Below are 16542 nucleotides of genomic sequence, written 5' to 3' on the forward strand. Positions count from 1 at the left end.
GCTTTCATTGCTAGAGGTATTGATTTTAAGACCAGGAAGATTATGTTGCTGCTATACAGGGTACTGGTGAGGTCATAGTTCTGGTCTCCTTACTTGAGGAAAGATGTACTGGTTTTGGAGGTGGTGCAGAGGAGGTTCACAAGGTTGATTCTGGAGATGAGGGGGTTAGCCTATGAGGAGAGATTGAGTTGCCTTGGACAGTACTCGCTGGAATTCAGAAGGACGAAAGGGAATCTTATGAACACATATAAAATTATAGAACAGATAGATAAAACAGGGACAGGAAGGTTGTTTCCACTGTTAAGTGAGACTAAAACTAGGGATGTAGCCTCAAGATTGGGGAAAATAGACTTAGGATGGAAATGAGGAGAAACTGCTTTTCCCAATGAGTAGTGAATCTGTGGAATTCTCTGCCCCAGGAAGCAGCAGAAGCTACCTCATTAAATATATTTAAGGCAACAATTAAATACATATTTTGGATAGCAGGGACTTGGAGGTGCAGCAAAGTCAAGATGATGTTAAACAGTGACTCCTCTGCTTGCATCTTCAGAAACAGCTCTATTGCTATCTCTGATATCTCTTTTTCCCCTTTCAAGCTTCTTTTGAAGACCCTGACCTGGAGTTACACTCTGACTTCGGTCCTTTGCGGGAATGGGACCCGCTCTCAGGGCCTCACGACCAGCCGCTTTTCGATATGCCAAGGATGCTGCCTGGAAGGCAAGTGTGTCTTCAGAGTGGCGAATTTTCGTGGCTTTGGCAACATGCTGATTCTAGGCCAATGCCCCTGACTAAAGTGTCACAGGAAAACATGGAACAGCGGGAGCAGTGAGTTAGCTGCCTGATGTGTGTCCGAAGAGCTGCGCCCTTCTGGTGCCAACTCTCTGGGCACAGAGCTCAGAAAAAGCTACGCAACAGACTTTTAACACCGTAAATCAGCAAGTTGTTTGTTATGTCTCCCCTCTCGCTGTGAAACAGGGACATCTCTTTTTCCCCTATTAGGGGGAGAGAGAGAGAGAGACAGAGACAGAGAGAGCCCGTGGTATGTAATTTACAGGATGAATGAGTAGTCTTTGGGGTACTGCAAGTCTGTGTCTTTACTGAAGCTTTGCTGCACATTTGAGTGCTTGTTGGGGGGTGCCGATGCCTTTTTGCTGGTGGGGGTGGGGGTGGTCATTGCCTTGTTGCTGCTTATGTGTGGGAGGGGGAGCTTTAGGGTTCTAATGTTTAACTGTCATTCATTCTTTGGGGCACTCCTCTGTTTTTGTGGATGTTTGTGAAGAAAAAGAATTTCAGGAGGTATATTGTATACATTTCTCTGACATTAAATATACCTGTTGAAACTTATTGAATTAAGAGCTATGTTAAAACAGCAGGTAGATGGAGCTGAGACCACGGCCAAATCAGCCATAATCTTGGTGAATGACGGAATAGGCTCGACAGGCCAGATGACCGACTCCTGTTCCTGTTTCTTATGTTCTTATGTTAAATAGAAAACATGGCCAAATAGTAAAGCATTAGAAAACAACCGACAATAAGCAAGCATCATCAGCCTTTGGAAAGAAGAAAAGTTTGGATTAAAACAATATCTTTTGTGGCCTCAAAATAAATCAGAGTTTAATGGTTAGTTCATCATTCCTGAAGGATAGCTATTGTTGTAATACAGGGAAACAGAGCAGCCAAGCATCAACAGAGAGACCAAACATCTGGCAAAGAGATAAATAACTGTACAATCTAACCTTGTAAATGAATGTCAGCAAGGACACTGAAAGAACACTTGGGCTCCTCAACAAATGCAATAGTGTCTTTAGATCCACTTGAAGGCAAACAATCAGACTCAATTTATTCTCTCAGTCTGAAAAATGCTGAGCTCTTGCAACTACACCAAAGAGCCACCTGGATCACTACTGGAGTCCTAAACTGTTTGACAAAGGACTGGCACTGAGTGAAGTCAGTTCAACCCCTTTTATAGTCGCTTTGTAAGGGAGAATATAACTACAGCTGTGAAGATCCCTGCAGCACCCAGTGACCCTGTGATCTCTGCCTCAGACACCGATGTCAGGCTGTCTTTCAGGAGGGTAAACCTTTGCAAGGCAGCAGACACTGATGGAGTACCTTGTAAGGCTCTGAAAACTTATGCCAACCAACTGGCAGGAGTATTCAAGGACATTTTTAACCTCACATTACAACAGTTGGTAGTCCCCACCTACTTCAAAAGGGCAACAATTATAACAGTGCCCAAGAAGAATAGGGTGAGCTGCCTTAACGACTGTCGACTATGTGGCACTCACATCCATGGCGATGAGATGCTTTGAGAGGTTGGTCCTGGCTAGAATCAACTCCTGCATCAATGGGTCAGCAAGGACCTGGACCCATTGCAATTTGCCTATCGCCAAATTAGGTCTATGGCAGACGCAATCTCAATGGCTCTTCACATGACCTTAGATCACCAGGACAATAGAAACACCTAAGTCAGGATGCTGTTTATTGAATATAGCTCAGTGTTTAACATGATAATTCCTGATGGATAAGCTACAAAACCTGGGCCTCTGTATTTTCCTCTGCAATTGGATCCTCAACTTCCTAACCGGAAGACCACAACTGGTGCGGATTGGTAATAATATCTCCTTCTCAATGTTGATCAACACTGACACACCTCACGGGTGTGTGCTTAGCCCACTGCTCTATTCCCTCTATACCCATGACTGTGTGGCTAGGCATAGCCAAATACCATCTATCAATTTGCCAATGATACAACCATTGTTGGTAGAATCTCAGATGGAGACGAGAGGGCGTACAGGAGCAAGATATGCCAACTAGTGGAGTGGTGTCACAGCAAACAACCTTGCACTCAATGTCAGTAAGACCAAAGAACTGATTGTGGATTTCAGAAATGGTGGGATGAGGGAACATGAACCAATCCTCATAGAGGGATCAGAAGTGGAGAGAGTGAGCAATTTCAAGTTCCTGGGTGTCAAGATCTGTCAAGAAGTGGCAGGAGGATTGGAAAAATGAATTAAGGGGCAGGCATTATTTTTCTAGTCACCCACTAGTTAAAAAAGTCTCAGACTGTTACCTTTTAAGTCGTAGAGATACGGTGAAATTTACAAGACTTAGGTTGGGACATTGTGGGTTAAATTATTATTTAAAGATAATAGGAAAACATCCTACTGGATTATGTGACTGTGGTAGTCCAGAGACAGTCCAGCATGTTTTGCTGAGCTGTAATCGATACAAAATTGAAAGAAGCATGTTGTTCAAGAGGCTACCTGGCTTAAATTTATTTTAGTTTTCTATTAAATCTTTGTTTGGCCATCAAGAGAATCAACATCTGATTGAAGAGTCTATTATTCAGTTTATACGTGAGACTACGTTGTATTCAGGAATTTGAGTCCCTTGAAGTTCTATAATTAATTATACATCCTGCGGAGGGCTGTAATACGCCTAGATGCGTCTAAACAGCCGGAAATAGAAGAAGAAGAAGAAGATCTCTGAGGATCTAACCAGGTCCCAACATATCGATACAGCTATAAAGAAGGCAAGACAGCAGCTACATTTCATTCGGAGTTCGAGGAGATTTGGTTTGTCACCTAAGACACTCGAAAACTTCTACAAATGTATCGTGGAGCGCATCCTAACAGGCTGCATGGCCGTCTGGTTTGGGGAGGGAGGGGCTACTACACAGAATTGAAAGAAGCTGCAGAAAGTTGTAAAATTAGTCAGCTCCATCTTGCATACTAGGTTCTTTAGGAGTTCTTCAAGGAGTGGTGCCTCACAAAGGTGACATCCATTATTAAGGACCCCCATCACCTAGGACGTGTCCTCTCCTCATTGTTACCATCAGGAAAGAGGTACAGAATCCTGAAGACACACACTCAATGATTCAGGGACACCTTTTTCCTCTCTGCCATCTGATTTCTAAATGGACATTGAACCCATGAACACTACCTTACTTTTATTATTTGTTTTTGCACTATTTTTAATTTAACTATTTGATATACATATATATGCTTACTGTAATTGATTTATTTATATAATTTTTTTCTTTCTATATTACCATGTGTTGCATTGAACTGCTGCCGCAAAGTTAACAAATTTCACGGTATATGCCGGTGATATTAAACCTGATTCTGATTCTGATTCTGAAGTCAGGCTCCTCAGAATTACAATCAGGTTTATTATCACTTACATATGTCATGAAATTTGTTCTTTTGCAGCAGTATTAGTGCAATACATAAAAATACTATGAATTATAAGCGACACATACACTGTACATACACACACACATATATACATATGGTGGTGGTGGTTGGCATCCATCTGTCTCGAAGGACAATGGGCAAAAGGTATGGAGATCCGAGATGCCCAGTTGTCAAGATCCCCCTCTTGGCCTCACCAGAGTAGTCCAAAGGAGAGCTTATGTAGCACTACGTTTGGTACCAGCTTGGCTGCAGGAGCTGCCGGAAGGATGTTCAATGGCGTCCAATCGCCTTAGGGGTTCCAGTCCGGATTTGCTGTCTGGGTTTACTCCCATAGCCTTCATCTCTCCCGAGGCTGCCCACAAGGTAGTGGGGTTATTTACCCATAGCTGGGGATCTGGTTCACGAGCACCAGGGCGTGTCCACACACCGGTGGACCTGCGTGCTACGTGGCCAGACCTCCTCCCCGTCCTCTGTAGTTCAGTTTCCATGTGTCACCACATTTACATATATACAGTATATATATCTACAGATAGATACACACATGTATGTATATATATGCAGTGCAAGAAGACAGCACTCTTTGCTCTCTTTTGGGTTAGTTCATTTTTCGTCCAGAAATCTAAAGTGGAGGGGTAGAAGCTGTTCCTAAAATATTGAATGTGTGCCTTCAGTCTTCTGTACCTCCCCCACCCCCCCCCACCCTGAGAGTAGTAGTAGGAAGGGAGAACGAGAGAATGTGCTGGATGATGGAAGTCCTTAATAATGGATACCGCCTCTTTGAAGTGTCGCCTCTTGAAAAAGGGAAAGGAGAGAACTGGAAAGGGAAAAATACTAGAGTCCACTAAAGGATCGTGAAGGGGTAGAACATCATCTTTTATCAATCCAGCAAAAAGAGTTATACATTTTGGTTACTCTCTGCTTCCGAAATTCAGTTCAGTTAAAGAAATGAAACTGAATTTCAGATACAGTGTACAATGTACAACTATTATTATATGTTTAAGTCACATGACTGACATATTTCTCTGACTGATAGAACCATAAGATGTCCTGTACCATCTGTTACTGGGTGAGGAAAGATTCTAGTGTAATGCAACAACATTGCATTATAGTCTCACTAAATATAAGCTTCTCCTATTCAGTAACTGTACTGTCGGATTTCTACACAATTCAAACAATTTTTTTTTAAAATCTGGTTGTGACAATATGTTACGGAGGAATTGTTAGGAGAATCTGGATGTCATAGAGAAGAGTATTGTGGAACTCATTTGCAGGGAAATTGCAGAATTGTGTAAAAGACAGAGCAGTGTTATTGAGGAACATCAACTATCTAATCTTAGATTGGGATAGCAATAGAATTAAGGGACAGGAAGAAGAGGCATTTAGAGTCATAGAGTAATACACCATTGGAAGTTGTCCTTCAGCCCAACTCATCCATGCTGACCAAAGTGCCCAACCAAGCAAGTCCCATCTGCCTGTGTTTGGCCCATGTCTCTCTAAACCTTCCCTACTCATGTAATTGAATAATCAGAGGTCTTTAAAGTAAAATTGTTTCAACCACAGTACAGGTACAATCCTTTGAGGGAGGAAGTAGGGGAAAGTGAGAGCTCACTGAATGGCCACAAATAAAGTAAAACAGAACAGAAAAGAAGAGCAGATGACAAATAGCAAGTTCTCAACACAAGTGAGAATGAGGCTGCTCAGGGAGCACAGAGGGGAAGTAAAAAGAAAATGAGGGACTATGGCAGAGTACGATGAGTCAACACTGTATCCTCAATCTCATTGACTCATAAAAGTCAAACTCACCCATAAAAAAATTAGAGGACCTTTGAGGAAACAGTTCAGTGAAAGCTTATATTTAGTTATAACATCTGTTTTAGCTGATATTGACTATCTGGTCTGGGCTTTGTTTTGTCCACCTCACAAACATAGAAATTCTTGCTGAGTCCTTCAACAAAGAAAAACATTTTTGCTTTAAAAACTGAATGGTAAAAATCTTTCATTGTGACAGTGCTTTGAATGATCCAGATTACATACCTGTTATTGTCAAGATCAGCAACAGCTACAGAACTCCCAAAGTATGACCCTGTTTGATGTCCTGTTATAGTGTGTTTTATGTACAGATTATCTGTCTTCCCTTGCTCCAGCACAAATACCGCCCCTGTGTGATTATAACGGGGGCCTCCTGCAACATAGCTGAAGTTATCTGTATGTGTGATCTGCTTTCCAGAGGTGACAGCGTAGCCTGTGCAAGAAAGAACAAGTGCAAGCTTAGTCTTGAGGGCATTGAATACATTCACCTCTTTAAATGCTTCAAGACCAAAAGACTGCAACTTCAAGGACCAAGTTGCAGAGACTGATCTCAGCTGACTGGTTAGACACTGTAATCAATGGCACTATCTCCATTGGATCTTGCTGGTAGGAACATGTTAGTGATTGCTAGATGATGACAAGATTGACTTGTTCACTTTGCCTCAACTTGAATGTGAATGCTGCATACCCCAAAACAAAAGGGTTGGCTAGTATATTTGATGGAGAGAGCTACTGCTGCCTAATGCGTGGCACCCACATTAAGACAGTGCCCCCAGCGGAGGGACAACATGGAGAAAATATTGTGGGAAGTATACAATACCAATGTAGCTGTGACTCAGTGATTCATCCTGCAGCAGGTAAGGGCCATCTTCCAGTATATTGAGTTCTAAAAATGTGATGTTCTTTTGTGAAACTTGGACGGTTCCTATTTAAAAAAAAACAAATTAAACATTAATCAACATGTAATGCCTCATTCATATAACATTTTATCAAGACAAGACAATACAAAGAAAAAAATCAATGTAAACTCATCATCATGACTATATCACTTTAGATATGAGTAACATTGTAAATTTAGAAAGATAGATACTTTATTGATCCCAAAGGAAATTACAGTGTCGCGGTAGCATTAGAGGTGCACAGATATACAAATACACAAATATTAGAAGAGAGTGAGAAAGAATAAAAAATAAGTTACCTCAAACAGTCTAACAGGAGGGGGTCATCACTTTCCCCGGCTATAGGTTGACTCATTATAGAGCCTAATGGCCGAGGGTAAGGATAACTCAAATAGCGCTCTTTGGAGCAGCGCAGTTGTCTTAGTCTACTACTGAAAGTGTTCCTCTGTTCAGCTAAGGTGGCATGCAGAGGGTGAGAAACATCGTCCAGAATTGCCAGGATTTTCTGTCGGGTCCTTTGTTCTGCCACAATTTCCAGTGTGTCCAGTTTGACTCCTAGGATGGAGCCAGTCTTTCTAATCAGTTTATTGAGCCTGTTAGCATCACCCGTGTTGATGCCATTGCCCCAGCACACCACCACATAGAAGGTTGCCCTGGCGACAACAGACTGGTAAAACATGTGAAGGAGAGGCCTGCGTACTCCAAAGGACCTCAGTCTCCTCAGGAGGTAGAGGTGACCCTGGCCCTTCTTGTACACAACCTCTGTGAGGTAACATGCTTTGATCTCAAATATAGTAGCTTAGGGCTGTAATCGCCTTGAATTGTTTCTGGTTTGAATAACAGTGAAACCAATTTCACACCTGTACATCGAAAAGGGTACAACTGAATGCTTTCAAACTTAAACTGGTAAATCTTAAATCAGTCTGGCTGAGCATAAAATGGTTTAAAAATGATCTAGTGCTTTCCTGGCATATATGATTAATAATCTCTTCTCAGGATTCCAGCCAGGTACAGGTATTGATTTTAACTGACGTTTTGATGACAAACTCTGCCACCTTCATCAAGGATGATGCCTGGGCATGTCTAGTCTGGTGGTGTTTATACCCCTGTAGTCCATCCCATCCATTCAGAGCTTTATGGGTTAGAACATAGAAATCTACAGCACATGACAGGCCCTTTGGCCCACAATGTTGTGCCGACCATGTAACCTACTCTAGAAACTGCCTAGAATTTCCCTACTGCATGGCCCTCTATTTTTCTAAGCTCCGTGTACCTATCCAGGGGTCTCTTAAAAGACCCTATCATATCTGCCTCCACCACCATCACTGGCAGCCCATTCCACGCACTCACCACTCTCTGTGTGAAAAACTTACCCCTGACATCCCTGTAGTCTGTAAGAGCTGCCACGCTTCTGGTGCCAACATAGCATGCCCACAGCTTACCAACCTTAACCTGCATGTTTTTGGAATGTGGAAGAAAACCAGAGCACCCAAAGAGAACCCACGTGGCCATGGAGAGAAAGTTCAAACTCCTTATAGACAAAAGCAGGAATTCATCCCTAATCGTGATCGCTGGGGCTGTAATAGTGTTACACTAACCGCTACACTACCGTGCTTTGGTGACAAATTTTGCCTGACACTGCTTCCCTGAAGTGCTGTGGGGTAAATTACTGTAATAAAGGTGCAAAATAAATAGATACAAACATGCAGTTAAAGATAATAAATCCAACATGTTACTTAAAACTCTGCGAACCCCACACAGCTATCAAGTGCAACACACACAGAATGCTAGAGGAACTCAAATTATGTCACAGCTTTCAAATGGCACTGATTTTAGATTTCATCCACTGGGCTGTATACTGGTAGAGACCGAGTTACTCAAGAGTGAAGTAGCTATTAACAAGGCTGGAACAGTAAGTGAAAGGGAGAGTTAAAGTAACTCCATTACATTCCTCTTTTAAAATAGATGGTAAGAATATACTTGTCTTTCCATTATCTAGTTTGAAGACCATGTCAAAAGGGACAATCTTTCTCCTAACCTCCTGTGCAGAAATCAGAGCAGTCACCATAAAGAATTGCTCAGACCACCCACTTACCAAAAACTCACTATCTTTCTGCTTTTGTTGTCTTTTTCTGTGTAGGAGACATATGCAAATTTCATAATCTGTGGTGTCTTTTACATATTGAAACCACATTTCAATTCTAACTGAATGGCTGCACAAGAATGCCAATGTAAATCCCCCCAAACCTGCAGAGTTGGGAGAGACACCCAGACCAAGAGGAAAAAAGGAATTTTCCAATATTCTTTTACTGGATAGTAAACTTCTCTTTTGGGATTGAGCAGCTGTGCTCCAGAAAGCCCTCAAAAATCTTTAAGTGTTCTCTCTCCTTGCTCTTCCTTTCCCTCAGCTGCATACCCTCTAAACTGCTTGATGTTAAGCTGTTCCCTTTGCCTCCTCTACAACAGCATCCCATCATCTAGGATTGAATCCTTTCTGGGCTTCCTGCTGCTTAGTTTGAAATGGCTCGTTGTCCACCTCACTACATGAAATGGAACAAGCTCTGAAGATAATGTGAGAACACAGCTGCTCTAGTACAACATGAATGAAAATTGTGGAGTAAAAAAATAAAGTTTGCTAAGACACACCTTGCCAGTTCCAGCCGCCTGGTGCCCCATAAAATGCATAGTGATTGGGCCGTGTAAATCCTGCCGACATGCCCTGCTGACACATTAGCAGTTGATGGTGGTCACTCCCTACATTTTCACAGAACTGCACTGGTGATGTATCCCAGTCATCATCTGGATTGATGGCAATGTCGTCGCTGATGACAAAGCAGCGACCCACCAAAATTCTCTTCTCATCTTGTGAGCTCAGTTGTCTCTTCTCATACCGGTGTGCGCATACCTGTCAGGAATTAAATGGCAGTCCAGATTTAAACAAACATTTCAATGTGCTTGAATGAGTTTAAAACCAGCTCTGAATAAGGTGGAGGTCTTAGGAAACCACCTTGGTCGGTATGAGTCGGCCTGAATGCCTATTTCCATGATGTACAACTCTCTGACCATCCTAGTCCATCCTTCTAATGCTCCTAACTTATGCAAGTATACTTTCCTTATTGTTCATGCAGAGGATATTCACTAGGGTATTGCCTGGAATGGAGAGCCTTAGTTATAAGTAAAGATTGAATAGGAAAGGCTTGTTTGTCCTGGATGAAAGGAGGTTTGGGAGGGGGGTGTAATCTGATAGAACTATATAAAGTTATGAGGGGAATAGATACAGTGAGTAGTTAGAACTCTTTGGCATGGTGTGGTGTCTAAAACAAGAGGGCATGGTTTTAAGGTGAGATGGAGGAAACTGAGGGATCAAAGGGAAAGACTTTCAGAGAATGGTTGATATGTGGCTTCTAACACTTTCCATTCCAATCCTGATGAAGAGTCTTAGCCTGAAATGTTGACTGATTGTTTCCCTCCATAGATGCTGCCTACCCACCAAATTCTTCCAGTACTTTATGTATGGTTGATATCTGGAATTTGATACTAAAGAAGATGGTGGAAGATACATTCAGGACATTTTGCATTTAGACAGGCAAGGCATAATAGGCTAAGGAGCTAATGTGGGAAAATAGAATTAGTCTAGACAACTTACAATGGACAGCATGGATATGGTGGGTCAAAGGGCCTACTTCTGTTCTCTAAGGCTACGTCACAGAATTGTCTTAAGAATTTTTGCAATGCCGCAAATGTTTCTGTCTCTCAGCATATAGAACCTGGATTTAAATCAGAGTCACAGGCAGCTCTTCACTCAGGAGGAAGTGCACTAGTCTTCTCCTCAGACTCATCTGTACAATGTTCAGACTAGCCTTACCAACACTTTCCCACCAGGTCCTTGACTTTCCACTGTGACCCCAAGCCATTGGTCCTCCTTACTTTCTGTTTCTGGAATGGCTGTGAAAAGAAATAACACGTTGGAAATGTAGCATTAGTTCATCTGATCAAACAGAGAGAAAAAAAAGATACCACAGCAAGGTATCCTCTGAGGCCCAGTTACAAGCATCTTCAAATAATCAACCTTAGCACCCAAATATTCTGCTTAGTGACAATATGTTGAATTTCAAATAGACTCGTGTAAATCTTATTTTATTGAGACAAAATTGAGGGTCAGAATCAAAAATTCAATCCAAAATTGGAAATCATGTCGCACAGATGATCCTATCAGATCAGCCCCTCCACCTATTTTCGCCATTCTTTACATTGAAAATAGCCTTTGCTCCAACACTACTTTTATTCTTGATCGTTGCTCCATTACCCCTGTTAAAACAATTTTCTTCTGCTTTCTTTGTAGTAAAGCATGACAAACAAAGAACTGGCCAATGCTTATATCCCTTTGTATTTGGCTTATGCTCTCCCACAGAAATCTCTGAATTCATCTCTGTGGCCGCATCGTTCCCCAAAAATGGTTAATAACTTTAATTGCCTTGATTTCCTTACAGACATACGACAACCTTAACATGCATGGAGTCTTACTTGGTTTTTCAAACTCAGCTCGTTCACAGTCATTCTGCGATGGCGTAACTGGGCAGTAGAATAAAGCTCCTGTGCGGTTTGCCAATTGATCAGGGAGACCTTCTGCCCGGGGTGCACCAACCAGCAACCTGTCCAAAGGAAAGGGTCACAAAAACAGATCAAGATGAGCATGGGACCGAGAGGGTGGCACAAAAAGTTATTGCTACTTGTGCAATTTTAGGGCGGCAAGAGACATTCAAAGCTATTTGTCAGTAATGTTCTTGTAACTGCAGCTGGATCACAAATGTGGGGAAGAGAGGATAGTGAGAAGGAAAGGTGATGGCAAGAGAAAGAGAGTGAGTGAAAGAGAGAGAGAGGCAAGAGGGAGAGAGAAAAGCAAGAGAGAGACTGAGAGAGGGACAGGCAGTGAGAATAAGAGACAGAGTGAGAAACGGATAGACAGAAAGACAGAGAGCGACAGAGTAATAGAGTGAGCGAGAGAGAGAGGCAGAGAGAGAAACAGAGACAGAGAGAGAGAGAGGCAAGAGGGAGAGGGAGAAAAAGAGGAAAGAGAAAGAAAGAGATAAGTGCAAAAGAGAGAGGGAGACAGATAGGCCACTCTTCTGAAATGATAAAACCAGGCATATTCAACTTAAAAGAAAGAGACCCAGCAAGACACAAGTCCTTGTTACGAGGAATCAAACCCCCTCCATACTGATAGTTCTGGTCCTAGTAAGTAAAACTCAATTCTGACAAATGTTCTATTTTTACAAACACCAATGTCACTGTTGTTTGAAGTTGTTAGTGCGAGACATGGTTTTGGAGTGCAATTTTCTCTCACATTTTCCTCAGATTCAAAATTCAGTGAGTGCTATATGGAAGCCAAGGCTAATAATTTCTCTTCAGCAAAAAGTACTTTCCTACACAGATTCAAACATATAACATTTTAGCAGTTGGTTTAAGTGGATGCACAATCTCCAAATTCAGCCATGATTCGAGTCCTCAACCTGTAGCGTAAGATCAGTTATGAATGGTATTACTATGCTATTAATTCCTGTCCAGTACTCCAAGGGACACCACGTCTTGCAAAAGGAGTCAGACTTACCAGGTAGCCCTGGCAATATTAACTTGCTTCAAAAGAAATGGGTGGTCAAAGGCAGTTGGGAACCAAATATTGTGCACAATTCCCTATGCGATTAAATCCTCATTCAACAATGGCACAGGAGTACCAATTGCCCACAATTGCTAACTGCATTTAACTGTATATGTCAAGATACCAACCTTTGTAATCAGATTTCAAACAAAACTTAAGAATATGAACTACAGAACAATGTTTGACCTGACAGTAAATACCTCTGTAATATTTAAGACTGCTTGGTCAGATTTTACCTAGCCTTTTAATGAGTCTATTCCATACTGCAAAAAATGATGCATGGATTCCAAAAGCTACACTAATTAACTCTGAGATGTTATTACAATTTTGAGGTTTCTAGGTCATTGGTTGGAATTTATTACCCAGAAGTTCCAATAATAATACCCCTTAAATTAATTAAAACATACTGTGTTTCTTTTCACAGACATGTTTGGGAAGCCATGCCCAACAAATACCAATTCAGTATAAACACACATTCTGACATCTGACTTTGAATGAATGTAATCACACTATAACTACATTTGGTTAACATTAACACTGGAAATTATGAGGAACTGTCACAGTTAACCATTAACAGAAAGTACAGTGCGGACAGTTTGCTGAGGTACAAATCTTGGAGTATTGATTTACGCCAAAGGCATTTAGGAGGTGGGTACAAGTGCCTCGGTTCTCACACCACCAGTTTCAAGAACAGTTACTACCCCTCAGTCATCAGGCTCTTGAACAAAAGAGGATAACAACACTCATTCTACTTCTGGTGTTCCCACAGCCAATGTCTCACCTTAAGGACTCTTTATCTTGTTATTTCATGCTCTCGTTATTTATTACTATTAATTTAAATCTCCATTTGCAGTTTGTTGTCCATTGGTCCTGTTTACACTTACTGTTCTCTAGGTTTGCTAAGTATGCCTGCAGAAAAAGAATCTCAAGGTTGTATGTGGTGACATGTACGTCCTATGTTAATAAATTTAACTTTGAACTTTATGAATATGGGCAGCATTGGTGAGGGAGGCAACTTAGAATACACCAGTGGAAATGACCTCTTATAAAGTTGCATGGATCAATTACAATACCATATCCATCCATTTGAAGATAAAATATAAAATGAAAAAAAATGGTGATCATATTTATAAATGCATCAGTGATTTTCCAAAGAAAAAGCTTCAAATTCCTTTAGCCTGATGGGTTGAACCATTTTATTCTGTGCTGTAAATTTTATGGCTCCATTTAACTTGTGTACACACCTGGGGTTTGATGACAGGACAGTGCAATGGAGCGGGGATAGGTGGGCTGGTAGAGGAAAATGGACATGGGATGGAAAATGGACATGGGATGGAAAATGTGTGTCTCTCAAAGAGTGTGAATTGCACCAAGGATGTCTTAGCAACTGCTTCGAGCAGTTGAGAGAAACAGTGTGTACAATACAATAAACAAGACATTAAGGTATTTCTTCAGGTTAAAAATGGAAGTAAGGTACAAAACTGACATGCAGACATTTCCCTGCATTCACTTTTGCCTCTTTTTTTTATTACTTATAATGCAGACAAATCTAAATTAGATTGTTGTTGCATTATACATTCTATTTTTCTGTACATTGTCTTTAAAGGGATTTTTAAAATAAAAGTAATTTTGGAAATTTGCATTGAGTGATTTAACAAATAAGCTCCAAAGAACGAGAACAATGACCCTATCCAATTCACCTTTGACACCATTGTGATAACTACCAAAACATTAAAATGTTGATTTTTTTATTACAATGGAGCTATCACCTTAGCTAAAAAGGATCATTGGTTTTACATCTGTAGCATATTTTCGAAGCAAGAAATAAAAGAGCAATTTTTTACATTTGATCTTTAGGTTGAAAATTGCAATTAGATTTACTCATTCCAATTACCAATCAGTATATTAGATTCTTAAAGAGAAAACAACATTTCAAAAATAATGAGCGTGTTGTGAAGAGAACAGCTGAACAACCTCAAAAGTCCCAACAATAGACACAAGGATTCAGTCTTAACATTTTCACCAAACTTGTGGATGGTTTTTAAACACTTCAGACATCCCCAACTCTTTCTCAACATCTGTATTAAAATAATTGTTTTAAAATATACAATTTTCCAACAGTATCCTTATTATTTGTTTTATTATTGCTTTCTCACTAGTGCAGAAACTACTCCTGTGCTTTTCCTTTCTCCCTGACATTTTTGATTATCTTACTTTAAACTCATTTATTCCAAAGTCATGCACTGATTTTGAAACATGTTGGGATGCTCCTCAGTGAATTTCTTAAGCTATTACACAAATATAAATCCCAGGTAAGACTGGAAGAGGCCAGACTGAAGAATATTAAAGAAGGACCTGCCATGTACCATGACTGCACTTCATGTCAATGTGTTCAGAATCGTGCACTCGTATACAAATATTCCCATTAAGTGGCTTTGTCAGGTCCCTACAATACTTGCTCTTGAATCTGTAAGATGTTCTTTAAGTGCTGCACTATTTTAGAACATATAGAGCATTCCAGAAATTTTTTTTTTAAATCTTACAGTATGAAACTCTTCACTGGTGTTTTAAATTAAATCTAATTGAAATCACGGGTGGGGCAGTGACACACTCAGATGGTGTAACTGCCTCACAGTTGCAGGGATCCAAGAGTAATCTGGATCTTGGGTGCTGCCTGTGTGTGTTTACAGGTTCTCCCTGTGGTCACACAAGCTTTTGTTGGGTGCTCTGGTTTCTTCCTATACCCATTAGAAGTGCTAGTGGGTTACCTGGTTACTATGAATTACTGCTTGATGAGGGTAAGTGGCAAAAGAGTCCAAGGGGACTTGATGGGCATGTGGGAGAAAGGACGTAGCAGTGTTGTATGACAATAACCAGGAGGCAATGGAACTGATAGGATTGCTCTCTTGGGAGTCAGCATTCACCTGAAGGCCTCTATCTGTATCATTTAAGATAAATACTCACACACATGCAAGTGATTTTGTAACCAGTGCAGCACTTATTAACTCACTTTGTATACCACAATTTACAAGAGTCTTAAACTACAGAGTAGTTGTAGGTTTATGATACCCGAATGGTCTCTGATCCGTGGTCTGATGTTACATTAATACATAGGGGAAATTAACAGCTGGTTTACCCTTTAATTTACCCTTTATTAAACACAGACCATAAAATATTCATTATGCCTAAATACAAGCATATTCCCTTTACAATCATGACTGGGTTTTGAATTGAAGATTACCTTTGCAGCCATAAACGTAGAGACAAGGGTTGTATTTCAGCATTTATTTTTCATTGTTTAATTGATATGCCAGGGCAAGTTTTATAACCCTTTTATATTTATAAGAGTGCAGATAAAGAATGGAATAAGTGACTTCCTCCAGTTAATCAAACCGGCCTCAGCTGCACAACAGCTGGTATCATCACGATAGGAGCATGGAATATTATGTGTAACCTATCCAGCATTGAGCTGAATCTTGCTAGGGTGTAGTTCCATAGGAATAATATCTGTGTTAGCTGGAACCTTTAACAGGCAATTCAGTCATAGAAGGTAGCATAGCAAGATCTGGCTTATTTCCACTAAGCTAAACTACTTGAAATATTTCAATAAGTAGCTGATTCCCAACACTCAAGTTTCTGGCACAGTTATGGCAACTACAGGTCCTTCATTGCCACTGCTGTTGAGGTTGGCCAATTCGGTGTTGGCCGAAGAGTGACTAACCCTTATACTATACCTTCCCGATATGTTTGGCTCCATCCCATCCTGGCTGATCCACAGTCGTTTCTTAGAAGAAAATTATTTTTATTCTTTGCATCAATTCATTTCAAAATACTTCCTGTCATTAGAATTAATGGTTTGAGATATATACAGTATATTTGTAATTTCTAATTCAACCTTGCCAGACCTGCTTCATTCCAGGGAACAATGCCACTAGAATAGAGGGAAAGCTTCCATACACTGTTCTCTTTTAAACAACCT

At 40.7% G+C, this 16542-nt stretch overlaps 1 protein-coding gene across 2 annotated transcripts in view; it reads right to left on the reverse strand.

The window, feature by feature from the left end:
• Positions 1–16542, reverse strand: part of LOC134340275 (integrin alpha-3-like) — a 150785-nt gene that overhangs the window by 71248 nt on the left and 62995 nt on the right. For both annotated transcript variants that reach the window (XM_063037311.1, XM_063037310.1), the window contains exons 2-6: positions 11432–11559; positions 10773–10852; positions 9554–9812; positions 6829–6933; positions 6234–6441 (exon numbers count right to left, since the gene is read on the reverse strand). In XM_063037311.1, the coding sequence (XP_062893381.1) occupies positions 6234–6441; positions 6829–6933; positions 9554–9812; positions 10773–10852; positions 11432–11559 (780 nt within the window). The remainder of the gene's footprint in view (positions 1–6233; positions 6442–6828; positions 6934–9553; positions 9813–10772; positions 10853–11431; positions 11560–16542) is intronic.

Source organism: Mobula hypostoma, chromosome X1 (genome assembly GCF_963921235.1).
Source record: "Mobula hypostoma chromosome X1, sMobHyp1.1, whole genome shotgun sequence".
NCBI classification, from domain to species: Eukaryota; Metazoa; Chordata; class Chondrichthyes; order Myliobatiformes; family Myliobatidae; genus Mobula; species Mobula hypostoma.